Genomic DNA, 15,893 nt, shown 5'->3' with positions numbered 1-15,893 from the left:
CAAAACTTTGCCAATGTGCAATATGTTGTTTTTATCCTTTCGGCTTTTCTCCTCAGGGGTCGCCACAGCGAATCAAGCGCACGCTCGATTCGCATCATAGTTTTTATTTTCTGCTTCACAAAGCAAATATATTAGTCTGTTAGTGACAATGCGTCTTAGAAAGCTCCTGCAAAGCAGGCACAAAAGTGCGTAATCCAACTTATGTTGAACTGCATTTTGAGAAAATGTTGGAGTGTGTTCATTTCATTCCAAACAATGATAATATTAAGTTTCAGTACATACACAAAATAATTACATTCCATAAAAAGTACAAAATTCAAGAACATTTGTCCACTTCTTGTTCTGACATACATTAAAAAGTGAAAGAACACTGCAGTGCTAGTGAGGAGATATGTGCTCACTCTATAGTGACAGTATAGTATAGTAACTAATAGTCATATTAGTGTGAATATAGTCCATTACACAGCTGTGACTAATTGTGTCCAGGCCTACTTGTCCACCTTTGATGGAGTCGAGGTTAATGATTTCACATGGAGCTAAAATGCACCTGCCCTTTCCCTCTATTTGCTATTACTTGTCCATCTCCAGTTTCCTTTTTATAGAGGTATTTATTTACTCATCAAAGCTTGATAATAGTCTGTTCAGTTGTTGGAGCTCAAAAACGGTCAATTCTCGACTCTTCCTGTTTGTGTATCTCACTCGGTGGTGGGCCTTTGGTGTGCACGGTAGCCTTTGTCGCATTGTCGTGTGGCTCCTCTTTTGTCTCATTGACTTCGTAGCTCATGTTATCGTAGACTTGTCTCATGTTGTTTGTCAGCTGCAATTCCTGGCGGGTCTTTGCTTGTGCCTGTTGGATCTGCAGCAGCACGGCTTTATTCACACCGGGCCCTGTTTAAAGCATAAAATGGAGATTACAAGTGTTGTTTGAACAACATGCACTACTTGAAAAATCTAGGGATATTTAGCTATCTCTTGAACTTTCAGGATGATCCTAAAATTCACTAGAACCTTTACAGATGAGCAAAAAGTGCTGAAACATTGAACAGTTGAATGTGAAGTAAAAAGTTTAGAAAAGTTCATATTAAATTGCGCAGCAAAAGTTGGAGTGCCTTGTATGTTGATCAGGAAATATCACTTGAGAGCTGAATATCACTCACTTTCTGTGATTAGTATAGAACAAGATATTTAAAAAAAAAACAACAAAAAAAAACAGACACTTACCAAAGTAGGTAAGCACCACAGGGAGGAAGATGAGTCCGTGAGCCATCCCCAAAAGTGTGATGACCAGGTTGAGACGGAAAAAGAAGATCTGGATGAGCTGCGCTTTGGCAAAGGCCAAAACAAGGATGCCGGGCAGGTTGGTCATAGCTACACCAGCAAACACCTTCGGGGTTCAAAGCAAACTGTCTTAGACTGCAGTGGTAGATATGCACTTGGAAATGTCCTAATGTCCACTGTAGCAGACTACGCAACTTACTGCGCTGCCCATGTTGGCGGTGGCCTCTTTTGCTCGCTCCACATGTGTGAGCTTAGTGCTGAGAGCAAACGATCTTGTCATATGGGACACAAATTCCACAGAAATGCCCACTGCCTGGAAATAATAACAATCAGCGGATGGCCAACATAGATCAAAAGAGAAACACCAAATAAAGACATTGATTAATGACTGTACTGTATCAGACTGCTTTGATTTTTAGATTCATTGACTGACCGTCAAATCTGTGCACTTACTGTAACCAGGTTAATGAGCGCCACTGCGTTGTAATGGATTTCCCAGAGTGTCATGACCCCAACAGTGTCCACGGTGATCATGATGATGGTGAGCAGGTTGAGCAGACCAGAGCGCAGGTCCAAGCCCAGAAGCAGACAGCACACAACAAAAGTTGGCAGCAGGCACAGCGCGATGTTGAAGAGGCCCTCTGGCACGATAGTTAGGTACTGCTCGTAGAAAACGTTGGTCACCCTGGGAGGTGGACACAGGAAACCATTTCAAGTCGAGGTCGTTGGTGGTTTTGAATTGATTTTGCAAATGGAGCTGTGAACCGAAAAGATCCGGCAGATGACACTTTAAGATATCTTTTAGTCAATACTGGGTTCTGATTCTAATGTGAAAAGAATGTGTATAGTCTGTATGTCCACTTGAAATCATTAGTCCTCGAAAACAACAATGTATTGTATAGAGGCATTCAGTTTGCTATAAATCTCTTTTTTTTAACTCAAATATAATTGGATGAGATCCAAAAGGACACAATCAGTAGCAAGTTTCTACCTGTATCAGTCCATGCATTTGGAACTTTGACCATCAATGTGAATTTACGAGGCATAATCCACCTCTAAGTACCACCGATGTCACGTTACAATTACAATAGAAACAAACATCAATAGTTTACAAAAAACACAATTCAACACGTGCATCATCTGGAGCAGTTTAGAATCAACATTTATATAATAGCATGACAAAAAAATACATTATACTCACCGGAGGTGCTGATTATTAAATGTATTATGTGCCGATTGCTAAAGATCAGTAAGTCACCAATCAGAGTAAAATAATAATAAAAAAAAAAAAATGCTGACGAAATTGTGGGCCAGCTAGCTGTATTTGAAATCTGATAGGTTAAATAAACAGTATCATGGCTAATACAGTTTGAATTACATTGGCTGGCAATAGTGATTCTGAAGGCCCTTGGCATGGCACCACATATCTGTTGAGGCTAAAAATCGAATTTGACAACAACAACAAAAAGCCAACATCCACATACTGCACAGTGTACTGAAAGCAGTGCAGCCAAGAGAAATGCTATGAAATCTAGCAAATTAACTGGGAATAAATTCATACATTCTAATGGAACAAAAATTAGAACTTAGGTTGTTAATGCAGGTCCGTTCATCTGCTAGTGTTTAGGCTAGCAAGAGCGAGCATGACGGCCCACCACTTGTTTTTACACAAACTGACATTTTGATATGTCTTGTATAGGGTATGCACATTGCAGTGTTTCCAATTGATTCAGCAAAAATAACTCAATAAAATGTGGTCTTGACATGAAATGTTTCAGAGATGTGAAGAAAAGGTATTTGTGTTTACGAGATAGATGTGGTGAAAACCCACACTTTCCTATTTTTGGTCAAAAACACATATCAGACAGTACAGTAAGATACGGTATCGGACTTTTTTGGTACTGCATGTAGCCATGGCAGATAGATGAAACATGAGGAAAGAATGGATGACGCCAAGAGCGAGAGTTCTCACGTGTAAGGGAAGACTTCAAAGTCCGGAGAGGTTCCATTTATCTTCTTCATGCCCTCAGTGATGTCGTAGGCCAGCTCTCTGGCCCTCAGTAGTGCTGCGGTGAACTCCTGAGAGTTGGTCAGAGGTGTGTGGTAAGCCATGAAGCGAGAGGCTGCGTGCGCAGGGAGAAAAGCGCCGTCACGTGTCCGGTGAATCCCTTTGGGAAAACGTCTTGGACTGTAATCTGATTTTTGACATGTCTCACCAATAATTTCGCCGCTGTCGTCTTTCACCACGGCCGTGTCATACGCTCCCAGTCCTCTTTACGGTGAAATCACAGGCAAGTGAGTATGCAGTTTAGCTGTTGTGATGCAGCGTTTTTGTGTGTATATGGACAATACACACCCTTTGGGACACTGCAGGTCAGGCCTGTTACCCAAGAAGTTGGGAAGAAAGCGGTTGAACTGTTCCACGGTGGGCCGCAGGACGCCATTTGGGGGGTTGGCCATACACTTTCGTCCACAGAGGAAAGGAGCTGTGATGACAAGAGGGCAGCGTGGGTCATTGGAAAGTCCCAAAAATATCATCGGCGGACTAGTAGAGAATGTGCTTCATTAGCGACTTGTGTCATCAGCGATGCTCACATTTGTCGGCGGGACAGAACTTTCCAGCATTTGGACCAAAGCTATAAAGTCGACAACATCTGGATCCTGGGTTCAGCCAATCGATGAAATCATCGACCCAGGAGTTTGCAGAGATGCCAATGTGTGATCTACAGACCACATAATAACATGACGTAAACGTTAATGGTATAAACGTCAAATAATGTCACTGTTCAGTGAAAAGCATGTATGGGAAAGCAAGTACAGTATTATTTGCTGGCTTTTAAGATAAGAAGATAAAACTTATCAATGATGAAGATATGTGATTTTTATTGGACAGCAGCCATATGTCACAACTCTGTTAAAATTACTGTCAAATATAATGTTTCATTATTTTAAAGGATCCCTTGTGTTAATATACTAGACTAAGTTAGATGTTGCCAGCAACATGTCACAGCATTTGTCCACGTTTACTTCACGTCTTTATTTATTGAATCATTTTTCTTCCTTAAAACAATGCCTGTCATTCGTACTGCGACACTGGGTAGTCACTTTTAAGTTCTGTCAAATTTGCTTGGTCATGTTTTTGAATGAAGCATCAACATATAGTTGTTTCTAATCTTGGCACAATCAGTGAACAGATGACCTTTATCAGTTCAGAGCAGATCACGTAACTGACATTTTTGCAATCAGATCTGATTGTGAGAATGCAAAAGGTGCTGCTAAGTTATCAGTAGGTTCAAGGATGTGTCAGGTAATAGAGTACAACTCAAGGCAGACATCTTTTCAGAGTGTTGCATCGAAAGACCTCTCGGTGGCAAAATTTGAACACAGCACAACAGACTCACAGTTCGGGGTGATTGGCGGCATATTGAATCTTCTGGATCATTGAGAACTGGTCGCAGCCCACACTGGAACACACCGCGTTCATGCCCTGCACTGTGGTAAAATTGAAGCCTCTTTTTGTTACAAAATAAACTGGGACTCCGACTTCCAAATATTTGTATAAATACTGGAAATAATCCAGCATATATGAGCCCTGCAACGGAAGAAAATACATTTGTGAGACGTCACAAAGGGAGCAAAATCAATGATTATATCCTCTATATATGCAGTTTGCTGTGCAGTATAGACAAGCGAGAGCAAATACTGTACTGCACTGACCTGGGGCATAGCCAGTTCCTGATCCAGACCCACTGTTACGTTGAACATGAGGTACAGAGAAGCACTGAACATGAAGAGGAACACCAACATCTGGAGAGAAAATCAACACCTTTTGAAGATGATCTTATGATGTAAAAATCATGTAAGTAACTCTTAGAGGTCATACCACGATGAATCTCATGTAACGGTTCAACAGCACGGGGGCGTAATAGTTCCTCATGAGGGGCAACAGGAAGCCCTCGTTGGGCTTGTTGGATTTCTGGGTCGCTACGGTGACGCAGCAGAGCAGCTCGCAGCGGTTGTTGTCTTGGCGCCGGGCATCCAGCGACAGCAGTGCCACAAACGCTGTCATCTGGAGGACAAAGTCCATAAGCACAGCCAAAGCGGCGTACAAAGCAAAGGTCTTCACTGCAGGCATGGTGGACAGGGCCCCTTGGGGGAAAAAAAACAACAACACACATTGTAATCAGAATTTAAAATAACATGTTCTATGCAGCTCCACTAGTCTAAACTTGATCATATCAATAATGTTGTGTTTGTGTGATCCGAATTAAACTGACTTCTCCTTTAATTTAGTGGTGTGAAACTGCATCGCATCTGAATGAAATGATGTATTAGAAACACATGTAGGTATAGTGTAGTGTAGTTCACGCACGCACCACTGCCAAAAGCAGCATTTATTGTACATACTGTTGGATTAATACGTCTCTGGTGTTGTCAATCAAATCTGGTGGCTATTTTTGATAGACTTGTTTGATAAAGTCATGTTTTTTCCAGCAACAGTGGTTTTTGTGTGAGAATTTGTCAAAAGCTCCTTACCTAAAAAGAAGCAGACGGACTCAGAGAGACTACACAGGAGCATGCTGGGAGCAACGTTTCCAAGCACGCGGCCAATATGCTCCTCTCTTTTCTCTCCGGGCTTCCGCACATCTCTCTGCCAAATGTGAAAACAAAAGTTATATCAGCCAGTGTAATAATGATAAACACACTCCCAAAAATATGACACACGGTAGAGTATAGAAGAGTATAGAGTGGCATAGAAAGATAAACACCTGATACTCCAGAACAAAGATGAAGATGTTGTCAGCTCCAACAGCAAGCACCAGGAACGGTACGACCTGCAGAATGACCAACGAGGAGGGAATGCCGATCCAAGAGTAGAAGCCCATGGAGGCCAGCACCGAGCATGCAACCACCAAAATCCCACCGAGACCCACAAGAAACTTTGAGTCCACCTATAAAACGCAAAAGAGGAAATCTGTTAGAAAGGTTCAGCAGATTGATGTTTGATATTAATATGTTTTGTATTCATGTTATTAGTCGAGTTGCGTCGTTGTGCCTAACTCTCGCCAGAAGTGCTATACGCGCGAAAGGACGCATACTTCCTTGTTGCACACCAGAGATTAGTCTGTATCATCACGCTTGCATTTTAAAGATGTGTTGTTGTTCTCGCAGTGTTGGTGGATTTTGCACTGAAAGGTAATAATCTGTCAATAAGTCAATAAGAAGCTATAGAACAAAATCAATTCCAGTCTTTCCCTGTATCATATCTTCGTTATTTAATCAGTCAATGCACGGCTCTTTTCAGAGATAATGAACATATGGCTGGAACCTCACATCACCCATGTGATAAGAAATTCATTAAAGTGGTAGTCAACCCAAGCATACTTTTTTTCAAGAATATGTTCTATGCAGGCACACTAGTTGAAACAAGGCATTCTGATTAATATTGCGTTTGTGGAATAGGAGAAATGCACCCATTTTTAGCCATCTCAGTGGGCGGCCATTTTGTCACGTCTGTCGACCAAAAATGACATCACATTTGCTCAGGGCTCAGGTAACGACCAATCATGGCTCATCTTCAGAAAATAGGTGAGCTGTGAATGGTCGTTACCTGAGCCCTGAGCAACTGTGATGTCACTTCCAGTCGACAGAAGTGACGAAATGGCCGCCCCCAGAGATAGCTAAAAACGGGTGAATTAACTCTTATTCCACAAATGCAATATTTTTTAGAGTGCCTTGTTTCAACTAGTGGGCTTGCATCGAACACATTTTTGCAAAAAATATTCTTGGGTTGACTTCCGTTTTAATGCGCCGCACTGTATTGTCTTGGTGGAGGCTTGTTCTTTGAAGCCAACTAACTCTGAAGAGGCACCTTTTCAACTTGGCACTCGTGAGATTGTGCCACTTTAAAGACCACACTTCAACCTACAGGAATCATACGGCATTCGTATAGTTTTAAGGAAAATAAATCCTGTAAATTATAAACACCTCTAATCCTCAGCATCGCAGCTGGCCTCTTTGCCATCCAATCACGGGGTGATTGTGACAGAGGCTGAATGGGAATTTATCTCATACCGGCTTCAACTGTATATTCGCTTATGTGAACCAGTACAATAACAATGGCCCAAAATGTGAAAATGAAGATGATTAGCAAATCCCTCCGAAACCATGATTGTCTACAGACAATGCCATGTTAAAGTCTTACCAGTATGCGTCTCCACGAAGAATACTCCCCAAGAGCGACAGCGATGTAAACAAAGATTACGGCGTAGCTGATCATGAAGATGGGAATATCCTCTGCTGTTGTCCGATTGATCTCATCCTCCAGTGATCTCTGTAGACGTCAACAGAGAGTCACAAACTATAACCACCCATTGTGTGTATGATCTTTCTGCAAATATGAGGCTCACTAGAAATAAAAAGAAAAAAAATCAGACACACTGTAAATGGATCCATAACGGTTTCCACAAGCTTTACTTTTCTCAGCATTGTCATTGGTGACTTTCCAGATTTTTAACACACCTCTGCCATGTATGCAAACGTAAAGTTGGCGGTCGGGTCTCTCTGGTAGTCTTGGACAATTTTCAGAAACTCTTTCTCCCACTGCATGGCCACGTTGAACTTGACATTGGTCCGCGGATAGTTGTTGAGTGAGAAGGTCAAAATGAAGGCCTCTGCATTGGTGTACTCGTCACCTGGGAGAGCAAACATGTTTTAGGCGGGAAGATAGGCATCACCGGTGCATCGCGATTCACCATGAAACAATGTACTGTATATATGTGTACACCTTACAAATGTCCATTTCTTCAAGATTTTAGGAACAAAAAAAATGATGCATTTTGTGCATGGTCCTAAGCCTTGCATTTTTGGAATCAGATTCAAAATTCTGATTCCGATTTATTTTGCTGATTCAAAATCGACAGTCAAATAGCAGTTTGCATGGGAGTTGGAAGAGGAAACCTCCAGAACCACAATTGCCTAACTACTGTAAATACTGCCCATATTAATACAAATCCCTCTTAAAACTAGTCACTGGATAATCGCTTGGTTGTTGCTACAAGCCACTCACCCTGGTAGCCGCCGACAGCCAGGAAGGGAAAGACTGGAGCTCCGTAGTCAGCCATGCAACTCAGTCCTAAATCAGTGATGTCTTTGAACGACAGAGGCGAACTTGAAAAGGCACAGAAGAGAAAACAAATATCTCTGAGTAAATGTAAATTTCACAGTTTGCATCCACTTTGAGGAGGGAGAATGCTTACCTAAGGCAGTAGATGAGGTGATCCCTCCAATCCACCTCTTTGGTCACCCCCAGTTCAGTCATGTTCACCTTGGCATTGATGTTGTCCAGGCTGTTCTGGAAGTATTGCGGCAGACTGTTGACCGCACAGTCGGTCAGGGAGGAGTTGATGGGGTTGAGCGGCGCAAAACACACGTCCTTCAGACTTGCTGTGCGATTTAGATCCTCTGACCAGAACTCAATATTCTAGAAAAAGAGCGGTATTGAATCGTCACCACGGCGGGGAGACCTGGTTGTGCTGCAGCGATGTTTACCTGTATTTTTTTCTGGAGAATCAGCATCTCAATGATGAGCTCTTTGGAGACAAGGCCACTGAAGTTCTGCGATCCAAAGAGCAAAGAGTCATAAATGTGGCCTTTTCTGCCTGGTGCTGTCAAAATCAGCTGGTTAGTCCTGAAGAAGGGGCCAAAGTGTTTATCGTGGAAATCCTTCTCCTGACGAGCTCGGCTGTTGGGAGCAGACCAGAGCTCCACTGGGTCAGTGGTGAGCTCAATGAACATGAGGCCGGTGGCGAATGCCACGACGACGACAGCCGACACCAGGAGCACCTTAGATGGGGAGGACGGATGAACAAGTCAGGAGACTGTGTGTGACAAGCAGCATTTTGATATATGAAGAAATGGAACCAGGAAATGGCCAGCTAAAATATGGTTGGACAAACAAATGCAAATTAAATGCTTCCAGTAATTATTCCATAGATTAATCGATTTTGTATTATAAAGATAAGAGTATTATAAAAATATTTTTTCACTTTTACTGACCAATTATTGTTTCTCGTTTGGTATTGTTTTGTAATTAAAAAAAAACAACTATTATATGCTGTTGTTGTTGATATACTGTAGTATCGTAACAAACGATACATCTTCATATCAATCTTTTGTCTGCATTGACATAATACCGTGCTTAACGATACGATACATATTGATCATTTGTCTACGAGTTTGGTTATCCAAACAGTATTGTACAGAACATCGCAGATATTTTTTGTCCATATGTTACTATTTCAATAAATTATTGGAAGAAAGAACGATATGATAATCTCGATAACAATCTTGTCTATATATTGGTGTACTGATACAGTATCCTTACTAAAAGATACATTGCAATACTCACATACTGGTATCATTTGATACAGAATGATACCAAACAACAATAAGGTGCATGAGTATCTGATATTGCTTGGAGATGCTTTGGGAGAAACTAACCGTGAGGGGATAAGTAGCCATGAACGATCCCCATTTCTGAAACACAGAGCTAAGGAACGCCTGAGCAGCCATGCTGTTCTTGTCGGCACACGTCACTTCTGACGGATGAACCGCCCGCTGACTGACATGGTTACTGTTCTGATCTTTGCCTTTCCTCTTCTCTTTCTCTTCATCCTGCTTCTTCTGTGATTTGACCAAGCAAGAGACCAAGAGGAAGAAGAGAAAGGAAAAGATCAGGAGACAGAATAGGATGATGGCAATGACTAGGAAGCCGTCCGTGCCCAAAAGTCTGAAGGGTCCTGGTGGTAGTGGGGGAGGTGGAATGACGGGACAGGACCCTTTGCAGTCCTGACACGAGCACACCTGACCCCCGGACGGCGTGGTCTCATTGCACTTTAAGGCTCGCCCGCTGTAGGGAATCACACCCTCGGGTACTCCCTCTGTTTCTCCCGGTTTTATGAGTCTGAAATCAATGTCCAGTGGAGCCAGACCGTTGCTCGAATCTCCCTGGAAGTCGTACCAGCGCTGGGGGGTGCACAACTTGGCGCCGTAGCGGCCGCACATGGTGCCGATGGCGAAGCCTCCCGTGGCAGGGATCCGGACATTTTGACACGACTGGAAGGAGCCGTCGGCAAAGCTGGTGGCGAGGTAGGCCTGGTACTCCACTACGGCCTCTCTGGTCTTCCCCAGGTGGGTAACATTCATGGTCTTTGTGATTTTGACTGTCTGGCTTTGGTTTGGGCTGCAGGTGTTGATGCAGTGCAGGTGGGCAAAGTTTTCAGCACAAGAAGGGCAGCGCACCAGCAGGGCCTTAGACAAAGTCAAACTCATTTCCAAGGATGACAGCTGCTTAATGGAGCAACAGGCAAATGTGCTGCCAACTCCCTTGTCCAACATGGGACACACCTGCATATTAGGAACATGTTTAATGAGATAAATTGTTGTTTTGTTTGACATTATTTTTCCACTTTCTTGCCATCACTACAGACCTCTTTGAGCTTACGGTAGTGTTCCCCCGTCAGTTCCCGGGCTCGGCTATAATTTCGGCAGGGGACAATGGGGGGGATGAGGGTCTCTCCCAGTGAAGGGTTTTTGCCACATTCTTCGTAGAAAGCACAGTAGCCGGGTTGATGCTCAGCCTGTGACAGCACCTGCACAGTGTGGGACACAATCTGAATGAGAATGACCGTACAGGAACAATGATATTTAAATGTCCCCTCATTTTGATTCATTGATCCATTGGAGTCATGACCATGTGTCAACCACAGATATTTTAGGGGGGACAAAATCTAGACCCGAGACAAATTTCCATCCTGGTGGACAACAATAATGTATTCTATTCTATTCTATTGTATTCTCGCTTCCAAAGACGTCAAAATACAATCCCATAAACATTTTAAAAAGGTTATCATCGTGGCTTTGAGACTGTACTGTGCACCCGACCTAATCAGCGTCTTCACAGAAATGATGAACAGCACAATTTCAAGATTGATTAATTTGACATTTATGATTAGGAAATGGTCACAGCCCATTGCACATGACTGACAAAAAGTATGATCACTGATAGTACTGTACACTGAATAAAGTTCCTGTTGAATTTACTCCATTTTATTTCTTCAAGTGACTGCATGAAATCTAATCATCTGGGTCCAGATATATGTTTTAAGTAGACTATAGATCTACTAAATAAATGTATCTGGGTCCATCTATCTGGGATGATTTTATTTTGTGGATCCACTTGATGACAAAAAAGTGAGTAAATTCAACACACCATTTTTTTCAGTGTACACAGCATTAAACCAGCACGTGCCTATACACGTCCTTAATCATAACTCATGTGTCTCATATTAAAGTTGAGATTAAATCATACGATAGCAGTCACACTTTTTACGATCTATTTAAAAGCATTTTGTCAAGCAGGTGGTTGTCAGAGAATTAACAGACCTAAATAAATACATGTATTTCTATAAACAGGTGTGTTTATTAAAGTCAAGAAAATACAGAACTGAATTTAACAGCGCACATATTCATTAAACTCAGAATTAGAATGATCACATCTTATTTATTACGTTATGTATTTATTTTTAATGTAAACTGGTTTATAAAACACCTGAATTTGTGATTCACAGGCTTTTGAGTACAACATGTGAGGTCCAAGCAGAGTACTGCTATAAAAGTGTCAGTTGTACCGATAAAGACAGTCTCACCGTGCATGTCAGAAAAGTTATCAGGGCTGCGACAAGACGCATGACTTTTGCTGTTTCAGCCACAAAAGGGTCTTCTGGCACAAAAGAAGCGTGTTAATCACAGCTGTCCCTGCATTTGAACATCCACTTCAAGGGAAGGTCGAGTCGTCCTGTCTGCCTGTCGCCCCTTTGCCCGTCCGTCTAAGTGTTCACTGCTGGGAATGCACAAACATCCTGACATGTCCAGTTTCAGCACTGCTATGATGTCACTGTCTTATCTGGTGTGATGCCAGGCTTGGCCAATGGCAGTTATGGGTGATCAATAACTGTGTCTGATGATTAACTTAGGAGGGATGTTGATAGCGTTACCTGGGAGATGCGGACCAACTGTGAGAATGTAGAATATCAACCACACCCGCGTGACAACCTTTTTGAAACTATGCAGGGATCAAATATAATGTGAATGAATTTCAATTAGATCATTAAGATCAGTGAGCTTCCTACAGGGAGCTTGTTTCTGTTGCTCATACTATCAGGGCTATAAATTGCCCACATGGCATGTCTGTACACTCAGACCTTTAGACTAGTGATTCAGATTCCCAACAAGGGTGCTGTAGCACACTAGAACGACGTGAGAAGTCATCAGGGGTCCGGTGAGAATTTATCCAATTTCAATTAATTTGTGCACATTTTATTCATTAATTACAAACACACAAGGGCGGCACTACATGGTGGCCAGGGGTGGCCAGTAGCCACCCGACTGGTCAGCGTCCCCTCCGAGGGAAAAATTTGGGTTTCTGTGATTATTCTGCCATTTTCACATGGCGGGCGGCACGGTGGTCGACTGGTTAGCACGTCTGCCTCACAGTTCAGAGGTCGTGGGTTCGATCCCGGCTCCGGCCTCCCTGTGTGGAGTTTGCATGTTCTCCCCGTGCCTGCGTGGGTTTTCTCCGGGCACTCCGGTTTCCTCCCACATTCCAAAAACATGCATGGTAAGTTGATTGGATACTCTAAATTGCCCCTAGGTGTGATTGTGAGTGCGGATGTTTGTCTCTGTGTGCCCTGCGATTGGCTGGCAACCAGTTCAGGGTGCCCCCCGCCTACTGCCCAAAGACAGCTGGGATAGGCTCCAGCACGCCCCGCGACCCTTGTGAGGAGAAGCGGTACAGATAATGGATGGATGGATTTTCACATGGCTGAAAGTATTCTTAGACCCCTTGGCTATGGATGGTAAAACAAAGAATGACTCACGCATGCATGGAACAGTTGTGTCACCCTGGTCACCCCACTCAAAAATATCTGGCTACACGCCTGCAAATACATAATATCTTTGTACATCGATCTATGCCAACGTTGTATAGCGACAGGCAGAATTGTGAAGTTACCTGTTGCCATTCACACAACAGAATAAGTCATGGATTTCTGCAAGGACAGTAGCCTATATCAGAATTCAAAAGGCCAAAATTTCACGCTGGATTAGTCAATTTGTAAGTAGCCTACTGTAAATTGAGACCAGACCATGATTATTTTAGTATACATACTTTTTCTTTGTTTGGTGGTGTGCCATGGCATTTTTCAAATGTAAAATGGGTGCCTTGGCACAATAAAGGTTAGGAAACTGCTTTTGACCATCGTTTCTGTGATTGTGACGGTTGCAGCATTTTGCCGTTCAACGACATTCGACACAACTCTAGACAATGACAATGTCGGTAGCGGGCAGTCGTGTCAAGTCAGTATTATCACACCCTCAATTAGATGCTACAATCAAAGATTAAATCTGTAATTTACATTGTTATCGTATGTCAAGGTCAAAGTCGTGATAAAACTGACAAGCCAGGCTGCATGCTGCATGTGTGTGAAGAGCAAAGGTGCGCAAGCATTTGGAACAATGATAAAACTTAATGGTAGAAAAAGACAAGAAGAAACGGGCCAGATAGGGACTTATTTGCTCAAGCACTGAAAAGTCACAAAACTGTTGAGCTTTGCAACTTCCAAAAAATATTAAAATTGTGTGATTAATGCTTTTTTACTAAGATTTATCATTTTTGTATTACTTCAAGATAATTCATAAGTAGTCAAAATGCGAGGGACTACTACTACTACTATATAATTGGGGTTTTTATTATATTTTTTAAGCACACAACCAACCTCAATTTCTGGTAGACACAGCAGTGTTTACCCATTTTAAGCTGAAAACTAATTACTGTAATAATAATATATTTGGATATTTTTAATGGCAGCTGCACAATCACAATAGCAACCAATTACTATTGTAGTTTATTTGGTGTAGACCTGTGCAGCATCATTTACAAAGGTGTTTACCCCACAAGAACAATACAGCTAAACAGCGTAATGAAACAAGGGACGCCTCACAGGATGGTTTGGTTTCGGACAGTCATGTTAAAAATAACATTTTAAACAGTCATTCAAACACATTTATTAACACTCCTTAGTGACATGTCTTGTGCTTCTGTGGCACCCACACACTATACAATTACCTGAAATGTGCTCATTTCACCTTCCCAATGTGAAACCAAATTTTTAAATGGCCGTTAAAAAAAAACGAGAACCTGAAAAAAGTCAACATTAGCCAAATTGTTCTTAATATTTGTCATAAGCCTATATTTGTATTTTCTGCTCTAAACACTTTATAAAATATAATAACTATCAGTAGTATTTACATATATCATTTATTTGGTAATGCATTAAAAAAAATGAAAAGTTACAGTTCTCTTTGCTGTTTTTAACTGGTATACAGTGTTGTCGGTTTCATGTTTCGATTGGCCAGTGTTCCGAATTTCAAATTTATTATGTTTTTTTTAACATTCTCCAAATTAACTGATTTAATTATTATCATATTAAAACTTAAATAAATGTAACTAACAGTCTTGAACAATGAATAGTCTTTTTGAATTTGTCTTATTCCGTTTTCTGCAACATGCTGACGAAACTCGGTTGTAGTGTAGACGGTATAGATTTAGGCTACCTGCACCTTTTTTTCCCTTTCTTTTTTACAATTCATGAATCATTCTCTACATTGCGCTATAGGATGGACTTGAGGGGAAGCTTCCTAAGCAAGATTTGAGCTATACACGCACTAAACTGTTTGAGAAGATACAGAATTTTACGCAGTAAAGATAAGAAGCCCCTCAGCAATCTGCAATTGCCATCAATTTAGAAGGGTCTTGTGAAATAGCAACACACACATCTGAATATGCAATATGACATGATCTATACATACCTCCGTTTAGGTTCCATCCTGAGTGGGTACTCACTGGACTAGTAGCCTCAAATTAGATTGGATGTGACCGTTTGTAAAAAAAAAGAAAAAAAAAAAAAGAGAGAAAAAAAGGAAAAAGAAAGTTTCTTCTGCGCAGCGTCAGCTGGAGCGACTTCAACTTCGACCTCATTAGGTGTGCACGCTTGTAATTTGTCTGTACAGATCCCAATCTTGCTCTCCAATACGAAAGTACGTTGTCAAAATATCGTCATTGTTTATTTTTCCAGATATATGTTTTTTGATTGGAAGATGATTATATAAATCCTCTACCCTCAATCGGTTTTATAGAGCAGTACACACCATAGGTTATTAGAAGGCTAAAAAAGGACAGATAGAGAATGCTTCAAAAGTTTTGTTCAATCACCTCGAGTTTCCTTTCAGAATCAATATTTTCTATGGCATAGTATACTGCCGCAAAAGTGGGTCATAGATTAAAAAAGACATGTCAATTTACATACAAAAACATTCCTCACAAATTCATTTAGTGTTGCAACAACGAGTACACATCTATGAAAGTCTAGTTTTAGAATTAAAACAATATCAACCACAGGTAAGTCTAATGATTACCAAAATTGTCCCATTTCTTGTGGAAATGTATAAAACACTTAAGTTTAAAAAGGGGGTGTGTAGGTTTGTATGATTTAAAC

The 15,893-nt window shown here is 41.5% G+C and overlaps 1 protein-coding gene across 3 annotated transcripts; it reads right to left on the bottom strand.

Annotated features, from left to right (window-relative positions):
• Positions 1-88: 88 nt before the first annotated feature.
• On the bottom strand, positions 89-15,316 carry npc1l1 (NPC1-like 1). 3 transcript variants are annotated; one of them, XM_086030431.1, is made up of 21 exons: positions 11,988-12,179; positions 10,770-10,931; positions 9,781-10,686; positions 8,830-9,123; positions 8,538-8,761; positions 8,348-8,448; positions 7,801-7,973; positions 7,484-7,612; positions 6,048-6,230; positions 5,815-5,929; positions 5,162-5,427; positions 4,996-5,085; positions 4,680-4,870; positions 3,874-4,001; positions 3,635-3,764; positions 3,495-3,550; positions 3,251-3,401; positions 1,732-1,963; positions 1,478-1,591; positions 1,222-1,384; positions 89-888 (listed from the first exon to the last, which is right to left on the bottom strand). In XM_086030431.1, the coding sequence occupies exons 1-21, from the start codon at positions 12,027-12,029 to the stop codon at positions 656-658; spliced, it is 4,083 nt and encodes a 1,360-aa protein (XP_085886557.1). In that variant the 5' UTR covers positions 12,030-12,179; the 3' UTR covers positions 89-655. The 3 variants fall into 3 exon arrangements, with proteins under 3 accessions (XP_085886557.1, XP_085886558.1, XP_085886556.1); XM_086030432.1 differs by lacking the exon at positions 11,988-12,179 and adding an exon at positions 15,208-15,316 and having other exon boundaries at positions 3,251-3,550; XM_086030430.1 differs by having other exon boundaries at positions 3,251-3,550.
• Positions 15,317-15,893: the final 577 nt, after the last annotated feature.

Source organism: Filicampus tigris, chromosome 5, assembly GCF_054856515.1.
Source record: "Filicampus tigris isolate MCC_2025a chromosome 5, RoL_Ftig_1.0, whole genome shotgun sequence".
Classification (NCBI taxonomy): domain Eukaryota; kingdom Metazoa; phylum Chordata; class Actinopteri; order Syngnathiformes; family Syngnathidae; genus Filicampus; species Filicampus tigris.
Note: the sequence above shows the minus strand (reverse complement) of the source record. Positions and strands in the feature narration are given on the sequence as shown.